The 16,950-nt window shown below is 38.6% G+C and overlaps 1 protein-coding gene across 11 annotated transcripts in view; it reads right to left on the bottom strand.

The window, feature by feature from the left end:
* The window catches only part of DLG2 (discs large MAGUK scaffold protein 2), a 1,867,373-nt gene that overhangs the window by 669,605 nt on the left and 1,180,818 nt on the right, over positions 1–16,950 (bottom strand). For 10 of the 11 annotated variants that reach the window (XM_058545485.1, XM_058545490.1, XM_058545494.1 and 7 more), the window contains one exon: positions 10,377–10,430. The exons of the other annotated variant lie outside the window; for it this stretch is intronic. In XM_058545485.1, the coding sequence (XP_058401468.1) occupies positions 10,377–10,430 (54 nt within the window). The remainder of the gene's footprint in view (positions 1–10,376; positions 10,431–16,950) is intronic. 11 annotated transcript variants of the gene reach the window in all.

Raw genomic sequence — 16,950 nt, 5'->3', positions numbered from 1 at the left:
AGCCCATCCTCTTTCCACTAAAGCAGGCAATCTGCTGTGAGTAAAACAGTAGGGAATCAAGGAGGAAGGAGATATTAATTTTGCCTAGAGGGATTGATGAGGGCTTCCTGACGGAGGTGTCAGTTTAATGGGATCTTAAAAGATGGGTATGAAGGAAAAGACATTCTGGGCTAATAGAACAGAGTGAGCAAAAGCAAGGAGATAAGGAAGTATACAAGGCTCAAGAAAAGCTTGGGGTCCATTGCTGTTAACTGATCACTATTGTTTCTTGGCTTTATTTAGGCAACATATATTTCAGGGTACCTGCTATATAGCAGGCACAGACAAGGTCCTTGAGGCATAGTGGTGAAAAAAAAAGTCTATAAATTCCCTAATATATAAGAAGATGATACTGCTGGCAATGCCTATAGGATAAAGTCCAAATCCCATATCGAGCAAACAAGGCCTTTACAATCAGACTCAACCTTACCTTTCCAACCTTATGTTATGCCACTGCTCTATGTTTCAGCCACACAGAACTCAGAACACATGAGTTTCTAGGTGTCTGACCTTTGCACATGCAGTTCCCTTTTTCTGAAATGTCTTTTCTCTACTCAGCCTGGAAATGTCTTACTTATTCTTCAAGAGTCAGCTAAAATTCTACCTCTCTCTGACTCCCTCAAATGAGATGGTTCCTTATAGCATATTCCATTAAAGAAGTTTTTTCACATTTTCATTCATTCATTCAGCCAGTCAGGCCAGCAAAAATGTGCAATGGTAGGAAAGATGAAGCAATTTTTCCCTGTGTTTATGGAGTTTACACTTGAGGAATAAATATCAGCCATTAAAGAAACAGTTAATGATATACTGTGATAACTTCTAAGAATGGGAAGAAGAGCCTAAAGTGGAAGCACACAATAGGAGCACTATGCCTAACCTCAGCTTCCCACAAGAAGCATTATTTAGGCTGAACCTTTTAGGGTGCGTAGGAGTGAGCCAGGCAGAGACAGGCAAGGGCTGTTTTAACAGCATGTGCTATCACTATGCATTATCGTCTAGACTCCACTAGACTATGAGAGTCACTGTTTTTTAAAAGTGTCCCAAATGATTAAAAAAAAAAACACTGGGATTAAATGCTGGCTCAGATTAACACTAAATGTATTACCATTGTACTTTAGTGAATCTCTATAGTTTTGTTTCGTCTTTCCTGGATGCAGTATTTTCTACCCCACCCTTCACCCCCCACTTCAGTCCAGCATCCAGAAGCTTCTTGGGGTCCCCACTAGCATCTCTCAAACTTGGGTGTGCATAAGAGTCACCTGAGGTGCTTGTAAAATCATAGAATCTCTGGGGGTGGAGCTAGAGATTCTGCAATTCTCATAGTCTGCCTGGTGAGACCTGATGCCACCAGTTCACAGATCACATTTTGAGTAGCAATGCTATAGAGAAACGATACAAATATTTTTCAGGATTATTTCCCTTTGTTCTTAAACCTGCTCTGCCAGGCTGAGTTCCTTAGAATAAGAGTGGCTTCTTTGCCCAGGTATATGGGGCATGTGCCTTCAGAGGAACCACTACCAGAAGGAAGGGCTCGTGTGGTGCCTCTCATTATCAGTCACATTCTTCACTTGGAGATATTATTATATTTTCCCATTGTCTCCACCTTAGGGCCAATATCAAAAGCCTACATACAGGCTTCCCAGTGGATAAGGAGTTAGGAGTAGAGTATCCAACAAACTGCCCTTTGTAAGGGCACTATAGGGAAAAAAGATTGAAGTAGGTTTGCGAATGGGTAAGGAGGTCGGGTCTTCTACTTATTTTGAAAATTTTTTTAAAGATTCATTCTAGTCTAAATAGGAGTTTTAGAATTTCACAAAAAGAAAATGATGGGAAAATCGCTGAAGTTTTGAGAAAGCTTTCAGTAATTGTTTACATTTGCCTTGATGCATGTCATGTATGAGAATCTTGAAAGTTAATAAGTATTTGAGGGTCATGAAGACAGGGACCATGTCTTCCACATTGAGCATACCCCACAGTTCCTTAGGAGAGTGATGACTATTTAGAAGATTTGAAAATACTCAACTCTAAAAAGGAGGAAGTGAAACCAACTCACAAAAGTTGGGAAGATAATTTTGATGATTAATTCGGTAATATATATGTAAAGCACATAGAATATAGTGGTTCCTCGATACACATTAGCTCCCTTTGCCCTTCTATTCCTTTCTTATTATTTATTATCTAGAACAGCTCTGCCCAAAAGAACTTTCTGGAATGACGGACATATTTTATATCCGCACTGTCGAATACAATACTCACGAGCTACACTGGCTACTGAGCACTTAAAATGTGACTAGTACAACTGAGGAACTGAGTTTTTAATTTTATATTATTTTAATTAAATTGAAATAACCACATGAGGCTTGTAGCTACTGTCTTTGAGAGCACTAGTTTAGAAGCTAGCACAACATAGTAGTTGGTCATTAACTATAACAATTTGTTGAATTGAATTGATCATTTTTCCTACCCATATGCGTGTATTTAAGGTGAAGGAGTGAAAAGAACAGCTGCCCCAAGGACAGGCCAAAAAGTGTGGAGAAAGAACAAAGACAGCAGCATCCAAACCAAAAAAGGAAGTTTCTGTCCTATTGACGAATGCTTCTCAAACTTTAATATGCATACAAATCAGTGGGGTTCTTGTTAAAAACACAGATTCCGATTTAGTAGGTCTTGAGCAGGACATTAGATTCTATGCTGCCAGCCTCCCAGGTAATAACGATGCTGCTAGTCAATGGGCCACACTTTGACAAGCAAAGATTTAGATGTAGGTAGATCCATGGACCTACATAACTGCTATTGGCCCTACCTCTGAACTAGCTATGACTTCTGCATTCTTAGTCAACAGTTTAAGATTTAGTCAAAGGAATGTTCTATTTTATCAAAGGCACCCCCCCAATCTAATGAGGAACATTTATAAAGTGCCTTCTATGTACTAGGAAGAGTACTTATAGTAACCCCTGTAAGGCAAATATTACTATCCCCATTTTACAAATAATAAAACAGAAGTTTAGACAATTTGACTTAACCAAAACTCACGAAAGAATTAACTGGCAGAGGTGGGCTTAGAACTTAATTGCTCCTGAATCCAAACCCTAGTCTTTCTTATTAGACTCTCTTGTTACTCAAGGTGTGGTGTACAATTGTGCATCAGCCTCTCCTGGAAGCTTATTAGAAATGCAGACTCTCAGGCCCCATCCCAGACCTACTGAATCAGAATCTGCGTTTTAAAAAGAGCTCCAAGTGATTCTTACGCTCATTAATATCTGAGAAGTACTATTACGTTCCACCCCTTGCCTTTTCAAGCAAAGTAACAAGTGGAAAAGCAGGGGATCTGCTGATGATGGCAGTTGAGCAATGGATTTAGATTGGCTAGGTTTGACTCTGGAACAAATATTGATGGTTTTGCCTCTATTGCTGAATTCCTATTGCCTCATGGGCATAGTTAAACCAAAATTAAGCTGCTTTCTGGCAGGTAAAGATTTTTCATTTCCGGATAATACTACATTCCCAACAGATAAAAACATCAACAATATAGTTTTAACAATGTTCATGGGAAAAACCACAAAAAGAAACAAACCTGTTTGCTGAAGGATAAATGTACTAAAATCAGCAAATTCTTCCAAAATATCTCACCATTATTAATCACTGCCAGGGGCTTCAAAGAAACAAACATAATTCTGCTTCCTCTCCTTTCATGGGTAATTCTGGAAAACTATCCAATTAAAAGTGAATAGTAGCCTAAATCACAAGGGTCTGTTATTGCATGAAATGACTCAAAGAAATTAATGCCTCACTGTCTAGCTCTATGACCAAGTGCTTGGTCATCCCACTTCGGTAATACAGCAACTTCCTCCTTAGAGAGCTCTTACCCTCAGCTTCCTGCTGCTGGAATCAATCAGAAATACCATTTAAACCTTGCTTAACAACACCTCTTAGTCTCAAACCCATTGTTTGGTTCCCGAATGAACCTCACTGCTAATTCGATTGCTTCTCTGTGTCCCTGAACCCACGTCATCCTTTTTCTCTCATCTCTCTCTCTTCTCACCAACTTTCACTCACATTGTCAGCCATTCCTTGGACCATTTTATTCCCATTAGAATGTTTTCTGGTCCACTGCCCCAGAATCATAGCTATGTCTGCCTCCGATGACCTTTCACATTTAAAGCTCTCTACAAAAATCTCACTGACAATAGCACAAGGATATTACAATTGTTTTCAAGTAACTTCTACATAAATGATCTTTTTGGAAGTCAAATATAATAGGTGATACTATTAAGGACCCTCTCATATCTTTTCGTAACCTATTTCTTCTTCTTTCTTTTTTCTCCTCTCCTCTCTCTCCCTCACTTTCTTGGGAGGTTTTCCAAGCCACAGTCCTGGAATTTCTGGAACAAATTCCCTTGTCTCCACTATTATGTCTACCTCTGGAAACAAAGTTTCAGACAACAAAATGTCTCACAGGAAAGTAAAGTCATTGTACTGCCAATACTTGCTAGATGTTTCTTTTATTTCTCAATATTATCCCTTAGTCACCCTTAATGATGTAGATACCCACTCCCTATATCAGTTGAATTAGATCCCTTTGACACTTTAATTGCTTATTATCATTGACCCACTAATATTTTTAAAGTATAAGATTCCTTCTTTTGTACTTTTTTTTTATACAAAGGTACATACACAGGTTCTTAGCCCTTTTATTTAAGGCTTTGGTGTAGCAGTTTTTTGTTTAGCAAATACTCACTCCTTCTTCCACTTTGAGCTTGGCAATATGACTTGCTTTGGCCAGTGGGATGTTAGTGGATTGTATGTGAGCAGAGGCTTTAACTATGCTTGTGTCCTAGGCTTGTCCTCCTGAGCTTCAGCCATCACAATGAAAATAACATACTCTGGGTAGTACTGTCCCATCCCCTGGGCCCCAGAATGAGCATGTGAAGCAGACAGGCCCCAGCCAACCTGATAATCTACAGCCTGAAGTAGCTGGCCCAGTCAACCAGCAAACACACATGGGAGAAATAAATGCTTGTTGTTATATGCCATTGATTCTGTGGTTGTTGGTTACACACCAAAAATTGACTGTTACGTGGAGTAACAGTAAATGGTAGACCAACCTCTACCATTTACTAGTTGAGCTAGAATATCTGTATTTGCAAAATGAGAGGTTTGCATTCATTGAACTCCAAGTTACTTAGAAAGATTTAAGACTCGTGATTCTTGAGTATACCACTTTCCACAGCTTATTTCGAGAAAACAGGTCAAAATATAACCACTATGAAATGAACACTAGAGAAGGATGGAGAGAAAAGGCATTCTAGAATCTCTCTGATTAACTTTATTTTTCTAAAGCAGAAAGAATGGGAGTTGTTTAAATAGTGTTCAATATAAAACTCTGAAGGGTTTGCTGAAAGGAAGAAGCATGTCAGAAGAAGAGGCTTCCATGCCAGTTGACTGCAGGGTACTGAGAGGGTAATGTGGGAGATCAAAATTGTCCACCCCAAAATGTCTCTTTACCTTGATTCTTTTCTCTGACAGACATTTGACCTCCCCCACTAGCTGCCTAGACGAATTTAACTCTGGGTATGGACAGACTGGCAGGCTCCTGGCTAAGCCCATTCTTATCAAAGGTCTGTTTACCAAACATTTACATTTGTAAAGGTATCTCCCTCTCTGTACAGGGGAGAGTGGGGGATGATCTTATCTCTGGAAACTCTTATCAGTACAGAAGGAGAGGACTTAAATCTGCATACCCTTACTGCTGTGCTTTCGGTAAATCCCTCATAGCTGTCTCTTCCCCCACCCCCAACATCCTCCTTTGTCTTTACCTAAATCTATTTAAGGTGAAAAACCTCCACCATTTGTTGAGAAACTCAGTTTCCCTGTTTTTTCCCATGTATACATGTTATTAAACTTTGTTCGATTTTCTCCTGCTATTCGGTCTCATGTCAATTTAATTTATAGCCCAGCCAGGAAGGACCCACAGTAGGTAGAGGATACTCCTCCTTCCCCAACAGTAACATGATACCTTTTCACTGTCAACCTTCAGGGAGCTGGACTTACAGATCACACGCAGGCTCTACTACTCTGAACTCTCTAAGAACAGAGTATTATCAGTATCTGGCATAAAACAATATTCAACATACGTGGGGAAAAATAAAAAGATTGAGTAAAAAGTGGAAACTACAGAGTGTTGAAATGGGAATTTTCTTTTTCTCTCTTTTCTTTTCCACGAGAGATTTTAATCTTCATATAGGGATTCCTGCTTTGCATGAGAGGCTGGACTGTGCCACATATAATGTCCTACCTAACCTTAAGATATGATGCCATACAAGAATGACTTTATTTGAAGCATTCATGTGTAAGAACCTCAGTGACCCCTTTATTAATGGCAGATACTTTAAGAGCTCTAATATCCCTTAACTTACCTATCTAAAAAAAAAAGAAAAGAAAAGCAGAAACCTCTTTAAATATCTTTTGTACCTTTATTAGACACTTAAAAATTTCCTTTGACCACAGATATCCTCTGTTTACTCTATTTCCATTTGCATATATGCCAAGGAATCATTTCCACAAGGACCATATATTTCTAAAATCAAATTTGCTAATTGGCAAAATTAACATATTTACTTGTACTGAAATTATTTTTGAGGAGGACTTTAATATATAAGTTAAAACTTGTCACTTAGGTAATATTTATAAAGCAGGAAATGTTCTTATGCAACATGACTGAAATGCTCTGGAGAGCTCTGAAATCACTTTTTCATTAAATAGAGCTGAAATTATGTGAACAACTAGAACATGAGAAAGAAAAGAGGAAAACAAAGTATAGAACACTGGGGAATGAGAAAATAGTCTGCAAAAGGAACAGTGATTTGTTCAAGGTTACCCAGTGAGTCAGGAACAAAGGTGACAGTCGGGTCTATGCCAAGACCTAAAGCATATCCACATTAATGGCTATGCACTCAATCTGCCATTTTCAATAGATAATGTATTCATGTTTCTTCTACACAGAGGAAGATATTCATATTTACCCTTCTCCTGGGGTCTTGCATGTGTTACTTCTGTGGGAGATCAAAATTTGGCCACCCTGAAATATATCTCTTTACCTTGATTGTTTTCTCTGAAGGACATTTGACCTCCCCCACTAACTGCCTAAAGAATTTGACATGATGGCTCCTTCCTGGAACAGATCTTCCATCTGATGGCTGTAATATAATGTAAAATAGATGTTACAATAGGAAAGGCACCAACAAGCCCATCTTATCGGAAATTCTGTCTCTCTGGCCACATTCTCTGGATGGCCCTGCGAGGAGTTGCCAGACAGACATTTACATTTATAAGGGAAATCTCCATTTGTAAAGGTATCTCCCTCTCTGTCTTGGGAAGAGGGGGGATGACCTCATTTCTAGAAACTTATCAATGTGGAAGGTGAGGTCTTAAATCTGCATAATAACCTTACCCTTGTTTACAGTGCTTTAGTGGTAATCTCCTGTAACTGACACCCCCCACCCCCAACATCCTCCTTTGTCTTTAGAAGAAGATGGTATTTAAGATGAAAATTTCTGCTATTGTGTTGAGAAACGCAGTGTCCCTGCTTTCTCCCATGTATACATGTTATTAAACTTGGTATTGTTTTCTCCTGCTAACCTGTCTTGTTGATTATTTGGCCAGCCAGAAGAACCTTAAGGGAAAGGGCAGAGGGAGATTCTCCCTCTTCCCCCGACACTTCATAAGTGTTTATTAAATAAAATGATAAATAAACCCCTATCAACCAGAAGGTAACAAAGCATGATTTCATATACATAATCTCCTTTGATCCTCACAACCACCTCTGAGATAGGTATTATAATTCCTGTCTTATAGATAAATTTATGTCCAGAAAAATTAAATGAATTAGTCAAGAACACATTGCTGTGAGAATTGGGACCATACCAAGCTGCTCAGCAAACCTCTCTAAAAATCATACATTTAAAGAAGCTCAAAGAGGTTTGCATTAAGTACAAAAAAGTTGAAGATGAAAAAAAGCCCTTGGAAGAACTCGAGGTCGGTACAAAGTTCCTATTTAGGGCAATGGGAGCAATTTGATTAATTTGTTATATGTGGCTGATTTTACTGGCTAATTAGTTGCGATACCAATTGAGCACGTGTGTACAAAATCCTTAGATTCTATTGATAAATTATTTTTATATGAGGGAATCTGGCAATTAAGCCATGAGAACCCTAATAGAAGGCTTTGAGATAATATAGATCTACCACAAGAAAGCAAAATCGTCTCTGTGCTCCATGTCTACTTCAAAACACTGCTCACTGCTTTGCCAATGAATAGAGGAAAGAGATTTAATGTAGTAAAGACATAGAATTTCTTAATATATACATGGTTCCCTGCCCCAGGGGTATTGAAGCCTCTGTGACAAGCTGTCTTCCACCTAAAGCTACATGCAGCAGAGGGGTAAGTAAGCAAACTTTGTTCTCAAACTGAGAGGCAGAAAACTAGAGAGGGAAGGAGGAAACATAAGCAGCAGCATGATAGGAGTTAAGTAAGATCTCAAACTCTACAGCCAGGCTATCTAGGTTCCTTCTTGGCTCTGCCTCTTACTGTGCAACCTTAAGAAAATTACTTAACCTCCTTATGACTCAGTTTCTTCATCTGTAAAATGAAGAAATTAATAGTACCTGTCTCATAGGGTTGTTATGAGGATTAAATGAGTTAATATTTGTTAAGCGCTTAAAACAGTGTCAGGTATACAGTAATTCCAATATAAATGTTTGATAAGTAAAGGGAGGTAGGAAGAGTGAGAGAATAGTGGACACCATGTGTCTTTAATGCATTGCTTTGCTTCCTTCTAACAGAGTCCTTTACTTTCCACAGCTGAGGCCACTTGATTCCTATCAGTAAGCTTAACCTCATTTCCGGCATGACCCCAAATGACTCTTGTTCAGAAAGATATAAGAAGCCCTAGTTCAGTAGCTCAGGTGATTCAGCATTAAGTCAAGCTGCTGTTATTCTTGTCCTGATCCTGTGTCCCAGTTTTAGTGACTTGTTCCTGTAATCAAGTCCCAACCTTGTACTCCAGTTAGCATTCTGCTCCCCTGTGGCTGAGTCCTGGCTTGCAGAACCTGTTCAGGACCACCACTTCTTTTGAGGCAGACATCTCCCAAAGGGCAGCCTCTGAACTAGACGCACTTTGTTTGGCACATACAGTGTTTGAACTTTTGAAAACCCATTGCCTGTATTTAAAAATTGCAAACTTTGACATAAAATTTCCAAGTTTTCTTGAAAAAACTGGGTAATCTGGCAACACTTGGCCCCCATTTCCCCCTGGTATCAACCCACTGGAGCCAAACGGCAGATGCCCCTGTTGGAAGGCCATGTGCTCTATATTCCGCACTGTCCCCACGCCTCCTGCTCCATTTGTTTCCATGATTTGCTTGGTTCTTGTAGGCATTTGAGGTTGAGGTCTAAGATTGAAAATAGCTGGTACTTACCAAGCACTTACTTTCTTCTAAGTATTTCACAAGCTTTACTCATTTCATCAAAGACCAGAAATCTATTCTTGTCCATTATCCCTACAGCCCTTCTCCTTGCTTCAAACTCTGTCTGCATGCATCTGTGTCTGTCCTATCTTCCCAAATCACTATCCTTTACCCATCAGCTAGGGCAACTCACAAAGTCTTGTTGGATCTCCATAATGTCAACCACTCACCCACATTGTGGCCTAGTGCTACTCTCCAATCTCCCCTACCCAGCCAGACTCTGTTGTCCAGAATTTTGGTCATTACAGTGGTTGTATTGTAGGTACAGAATCCGAGGCTTTACTGATTTGCCTGATCCTATTATCTCATGATCCATGCTTTTATAAAACCATACATTTCATTACATAGAGAGAGACTTTACCCTTATAAAACTTTTGTTCCAATTCTTGTTAGAAGCCCAGCAAAATCCATCAAATATTTATCGATCACTTACTTATGCCCTAGGCTCTGTCATCGAAATTGATTTGAATATTCCTCTACTAAGAAATCCAGAGAAGTTTGTTCATCTCTTCTATAAGCTATTCAATCTCTTTTCAGTGAACCACCTAGGAAACTAACATTATTTGAACACAATCGGCTACGGTTTTTTCTCATGACAGGTCTCTGTGCTTTACAAAACAATGAATGAAAGAGGAAAATATTTGTATGACTAAGCTGAGATTTAGCAAATATCAAAAGAAAACTCACAAAATGCATTCTACACATCATTTCTTAAGATTATCTGGATTGGATAAAACTGAGTATTTATGGAATTTTAAATCCAACTAAGTTCTACCGTAGTTTTTAAAGAAAGTCTTGAAAATGTTACTTACATAAGGAATCGTGTCCAAAGTATCTGTGTTGACAATTATAGGAGCAGGGCTAGCCTAAAAGAGAGAAATAGAAAAAAAATTTAAATAGTAAGTAGTTTACTCTGAGATAGGATCTGTTAACTTATTTAATAAATAGCTCAATAGTATTTCTTGAAGACCTGTATAGGCACTGTGCCAGCTGTTGGTGGGATAAATGAAGTGGCTCAGAGTTCCCTGTACCCTCCTCTCCTCAAATATTTGTTTGCTACATTTACCACGTAATGAAATGAAGTAAGCAATGTAACTTATACTCATTTCTTTTAAATTCTACCCAACAGTGTAGGAGGTGAGGATTTGTGCTTTGTACGGGGCAAGGATTTCTAATAAAGTGGTTGAGAGTTAAAATTTGTAACATTTCTTTATAAAATGGCTGTACTAAAGAAATTTGATTTTTCTCTCATGGAAGCAAAATTAAACCGAAACTAATATTTACAACTCTTCTTTAAACTGCCTTTTGACAGTATGTTGTATTCAATGCAAAACAGCAGGGTTCACTTATTGACATCTCATATGTGCTTATCTATTATGCATGCTATATCATATCTTTTCTTTGTCATTTATGCACCTCTGACCACATACCTTAGAAATCCTTAGACAGAAAATTAAAAATTAGTCCAAGATGGCATAAAATCATATTGGATATGCTAAGCTTTCTTTTTTAAACATATTTTGTACAAACTATAGTTATTCTCTTTAAAGTTGAGTAGGAATCTGTGTAAAACTGATATAGGAGCGCTACAAACTAATTCATTAGAAAATAAGAGATTGCAATCTCTATTTGCATCAACCAATCTCACTTCATGAATATTGAGTAGACCTATCTTTATTTTCTAGTTTCTAGAATTTTCACAGCAACTTTTCCTTCATCCCCCGAAGGATCTTTAATCTCCTTCCTGAATTGCAGATTTCATTTAGATAAAGGAAATACTCTCATCATGATTAATCAAGAGACATGGTGGTTTTGGCAAGTGCTCAACTTTTGGGACATTTCATTAGCTGTGCCCTGCGGAGTTAACAGAGTTAACAGCTTTTTAATGTCAATCTGTGCCTATGGAATCCTAATCGAATGATAAAACAAATGGCAATCCAGCAGATTTTACAAAACAAAATTCCATGTTTTAACTAAAAACACTGGGCATTGAGAACATGACCCTGCTCTACGTATCTACGTAGTGGGTCTAAAATTGCACTAAAGAGAACTGATTAGATCTTGTTAATTTCCATTTATTAAATATATATTACTTGCCCATGTATAAGGATATGCATATATATCCTCATTTAATCTCCACAAAACTATATTGATGAGGCATTATTATCACTGTTCCTATATTATAAATGAGAAAACTGAGGTACAGGGAAAATAAGAACTGAGATTTAACACTGGCTTTTCTGACCTCAAAATCCATTTTTTTCTGCACTAAGCTGCTCTATGATCCCAGTATCTAGGTGGCTCCATCACCTGAGTCCTGCAGTGACTAGAGAGCTCTAGCTAGAGCAGCATATAAGATCCAGGCAAAGCAAAGACCACACTGAAGGCAAGAGATGCCTCAGGGTCTTGCGTATTAGATGTAGAAAGCAATCTGGTGATGACTTAACGGTTTTTGTTATTGTTGCTTGTTTGTTGTTTAGTTTTGATGGACGTCTCTTCTATGCTTTCTAATTGGTTCCTGGACTCCCAAAAGCATTTGTGCCTTGTCTACTGGACTAGACTGAAAACTTTCTGAGTATTATACCCAATACTTATATTTCCCTTTATTATCTAGTATAATTTGATCAATAAATATGCATTGATTTGATTAGAGACTTTCAACCCGTCTTACTTTTGTTTTTCCTCTTACAGATTGCATTAATGTGGTCTGGGAATAAATTTATACATAAGCCTATTTCCTATACAATCCCATTTATCATTTTTGTATGTTTATGTAGCTATTTTCCATTTCATGTGTGTAAAATTGGTCTTTCCAATCAGACTTCACGTTTAACAAATGACAAGGATTGTATACTTTTCTAAAATTCTTCATAGCACTTGGGTACAGAGATGGAACTCAGTAAATACTAAGGAATTATTGACTAAATGTAGCTATAAAGTGTAGGTGAGAGTATAAAGCAAAGTAATACCTCTGTAAGTTTTGGAGAGCATTTCCAAGATAACCCCCAAATCTCATGACTGTGACTACTTTTCCAATATCCACTGTCATCTTCTTTCCTTAACCAGTCACTATTACTTAACTATCTAGCTTTTATGAAATAATAATTAATTATTTCATAACTGCGGGATGTAGAGGCTGTAAATCTTAAAGTACAATCTATGTTATATGGAAAGCTCATTGCTTCTTCTCGTGCTAACAAAGATCCAGAAGCCACAATTAGTGCCTACATCTATAAAAGTCACTAAAATTGCATGAACAAACAGGACGTGTGGATTGTGTGAACACACACATACATCTGACATTGGCAACTCCCTCGCGTGAGAGCCAAGGAGATGTCTTGGGGTGCTGTTCTGAATAACACACTATCCCACTGTGCTACTACATCAGGATCTCTGAAGATCCCCCATTGCTCTGCTGCAGAACTCACATAGCCCTCCCTAGACTGTTTTCACAGAAGCTTTTGGAATCTTTTAGGTAGTCAATGGCATATATCAGCAGAGAATAAAAATCCCAAGTGGTAGCAGCACAGAGTGCAGTAGAATTCCAAGTACAGCCCATGAGTGTGCTCTTCCCACCAGATTTTAATTTCAGATCTTCTCTTGGCTCAGCCTGGCTCCTGTTTCTTTTCTCACTTTTGAAATCATGTGAGTCCATGCCCAGTTTGAGCAAGCTTAGTTTCCGAGTCTTAAAACCAATTCCCTGTTTACTTTGATGGTTTCCTCTAAGCTTTGTCTTCATACTGCCTTGCTGTGTGTGCTATCTCTCTCCGTATTAGATATCCTCTTTAATTGAACCTGTAAATCAAACTGGTGACTTAGCAGATTCCAGCATCCCCCTTCAATATGCTCATTTTCATTAACTGGAAAGAGATTTGTTAACAAATAAAAAAAAAAAAGCTTCTTTTAATCAGAAGCTTCAAGGCTTGTCTTTATGTAAATATAGGCAAGGATTTTTGAAACCATAAAGGCTTAAGAAAATTAATCTCTCTTGGGTGACCCAACTATAAGATGTAAATGGTTTGCTTTTCATATTACATTCTCTTCCATGTGGAGAAAGCCAGTTTACAGCAAGGGGGAAGAATAAAGCTAATCATAGAGAAGCCAGAAGCAAGCAGAGGGAATACTGATAAAATTTAAATTATTAGATCAAATTATTCATGAATTCCAGCCACCTTCCTGTCCTTGGGTTTCATGGGATACCCAAATATTCTTATCTTACATCAATAACTTTGCTTATGCTAGTACAAGATAAACTTCTGTTGCTTGCCACTAAGAGAATGTAACTAATAAAGAATCTCACATAATGAATGCAAATTTTCAAAGGAGTTCATTGATTCTGACTGATGTTGTTACTTCTTGATATTTGTTAAGTGCCAGATGTGGGAAATACCTCAGACATAAATGGGCATGTGGTCACCAGGCCAGCTACGGTGAGGAAGCCTCTTCAAGCAAGGTGTTGGCAGGGGCGGTACAGTAGCCCATGAGCCAAAGAACACACTCTCAGAAGCTTAGGTCTGACAAGTGCAAGCTAACCAGTGAAAGGTCAAAAGACTGAATCCATGCCTCGATTAGTTATAGACCTAAACTTGCAAGAAGGAAAACAGAAAATAAGAGAAACTCACACAGTCAAGTGACCGAGATACAGCAGCAACTGAACAGTAACATTGATGGGCTAGGAATTGTACAGGGATTTCAAAGGACCTGGGACATGCAAGTAGAAGGCAGGTGGTTGTCAGTAGGCCAAATTGAGCAGAAGGTAAAATATGCCAAGAATAACATATGAGCTGCTTTTGGGGCCCAGTGTCTTTAGGTTATCTTCTCAGCTTTAAAGGACAAAGCCTCTGAGGGGGCAAGAAGTAACACAGGCCCTATAAATGACTTTTATATATGATATGGCATAATGACTTGAAGCAAAATAGAAGCCACTGAAAGTTTTAATATGAGTCCATCTATATACATATGTGATTTCACTGAGAGAGCTGGAGATCTCAGAACCTCAAGGTAAATATTAGCTGGCTTAAATTGGCTGCTACAAGATACCATAGTAACAGTCTTTTAGCTTCACAATTCACACCGAGAAGGCTACCATCAGGATGAGCCCCAATCAGACCATGTCCTAGTCTGAACCAGGGAAGTAAAATATTGGGGTTACTAACCACATACCCAAACAGGTCTGAAATTAGATAATTAACATTAAGTAATGAATTGGTATGCTAAGGACTGAACTCAGGATAATTTTATTTTGTATTACATTTCCCCCCTAACCCTCCATCATGTTGGCCCATTCTGGAAATAAAAAATGTGATATGGTTGAGAGGTGATCTTCTGCCTCAACTTTCTGCCTCTAGTTTTCTACCAGGACTGAAACCTTTTCTTCCCTCTCTTTCTTTCCTACAATCTGTTGGACTAGAGCCCCACATCCCCAAGTGTTGGCAGGGTCCTACTTCTACTTGAAGGATTTACCAGGAACCTGCAATTGCCTGGCTGAGCATCATCACTATCTGTAATCTCATGGTACTATGACACAGCTACACGTAGATCTCCTGATATATTAACACTGGGATGGATGATAATAAGGGCAGCACTTATATAGCACTTATTTTATATCAATTAACTTATTTAATCCTCATATAACCCAATGAGACGGGTACTTTTATTCTCAATTTACAGATGAGAAAACAGAGGTTAAGTAACTTTCCAAAGTCATATGTGTGGTAAATAGATCATCTTCAAACCCAAACAGTCTGGCTCAGGGTCCATGCTCTTGACAATCATGTTCTATTGCCTCTCAGAGTGGAATCAGACTTTATTGGAACTCTTTGCATTCTAATTTTTACTGCTCACCAGCAACTCAGAGGCCAGCTCAAAGCCTAATTAGATCTATCCACCTTGATCCTGGTCGGTGCCACAACCCTTCCCTCCTCACTCTGGCCCAGTTACCGGGCCCCAGTACATCATGTGAGCAGGCCCACAGGAGGCTCGATAGGAGAAGGCTAATGACCCAGGCACACCCAGGCTGACTAAATCAGGACTTTTTTGAGTAAGCTCCAAAGAAAATTTTTGGTAAATGACTGATTAAAGACACATTGATGGTTTTGTGAGAGAGGAAAAACAAAACATGAAATACAGATACACTTCAGAGTCAGAAAACTTTAAAGCCGGGATTTTAATCATTTAGTCTACCCTTTCATTTTACAAATATAAAAATGGAGACAGAGAAAGAAAGCGGCATGTCCCAGATCTCAGAACTATTTAGTATTAAAACTGAACGCAGAATAACAACTAGAATATCAATAATAAAACACTAAGCATTTATTGAATGATTATTGTGTTCCAGGGGCTGCAATAAATACTTAAGATGCATCGATACATTTAATTCTCAAAATGTTCTAAGGAAAACATTGTCCCATTTTTTAAAAAAAGAAAGAAGGGGAGAATCAAAGTGGCTAAGTCACTTGCATAAAGTCACAAATCTAAGAGGTGCTACAACCAGGTTGCAAACCCCTGCCTTTCTAGCCCTAGAACCCGTGGCAGTAACCACCACCATCTCCCGATTCCCTTCCTGAGTTTTTCCAGGCTACCAGGCTGAAAATGCAGCTATTTTCTGCCCTGCAATTTGCTAGTTTCTCTTTCATGTCTGAAGAGAAATTTCTCACCGTACTGACTCAGATTCAATTCCCCAATTCTCAGAGAGTTTCTAGGTCCCTTAATCTCTTGCAAACTCCCACTTAAAAAATGGGACAACACTATTTTCCAGTTAACCTATTTCCCAAGAAATTAGCTGGAGAGATAACGCATGTGAAGCAAAAGAGAGGTGCTTTATAGATGTAAGGTTATTTTATTTATTACTGTGGTTATTTTTTGCTTTCCTGGATTTTCTTTCCCTTTTCATGTTCCCTCCTCTATAAGACCATCCAGGTGGGTGCAATTCGATCCAGTACAGCTCTGAGTCATCACAAATAATAGGGCCAAGTGGTTCTGGCCTGTCACCTGGTTTGCCTTACTCTGAAGTAACAGAGGGCACCTGCCTTCACAGGAGAGGACTCCAAGTCAATAACAAGTGGGTGGGTGTGTGAACAGTGCGAGTGCCCAAGGCTTAGCTAGGCAAGGCTTAACTTCAGGTTAATGGCTGTGGCAGGATGCCCCAAGGGAGCAACTCTGGAGGAAGCTAAAACCTTGGTCCCTCTCCCTAGTGCTTAATGAAATGCATGAATGATTACCTGCCTAGCTTACCACTAGCCTAGGTCAGAAAATAGGAAGAAAGAATGGCAGATTCATGTTTGGCTTGAACTCGATTCTATTCTGCTTGCCTGAACTCCCTTAATAATAAAAATAAAATTATCCTCACTTTATAGAAAACTGAGGTACAGAGATGTTAAATAACTT

This window comes from Diceros bicornis, chromosome 7 (genome assembly GCF_020826845.1).
Source record: "Diceros bicornis minor isolate mBicDic1 chromosome 7, mDicBic1.mat.cur, whole genome shotgun sequence".
Taxonomy (NCBI): domain Eukaryota; kingdom Metazoa; phylum Chordata; class Mammalia; order Perissodactyla; family Rhinocerotidae; genus Diceros; species Diceros bicornis.
This window is presented reverse-complemented; position numbering and strand designations above follow the sequence as displayed.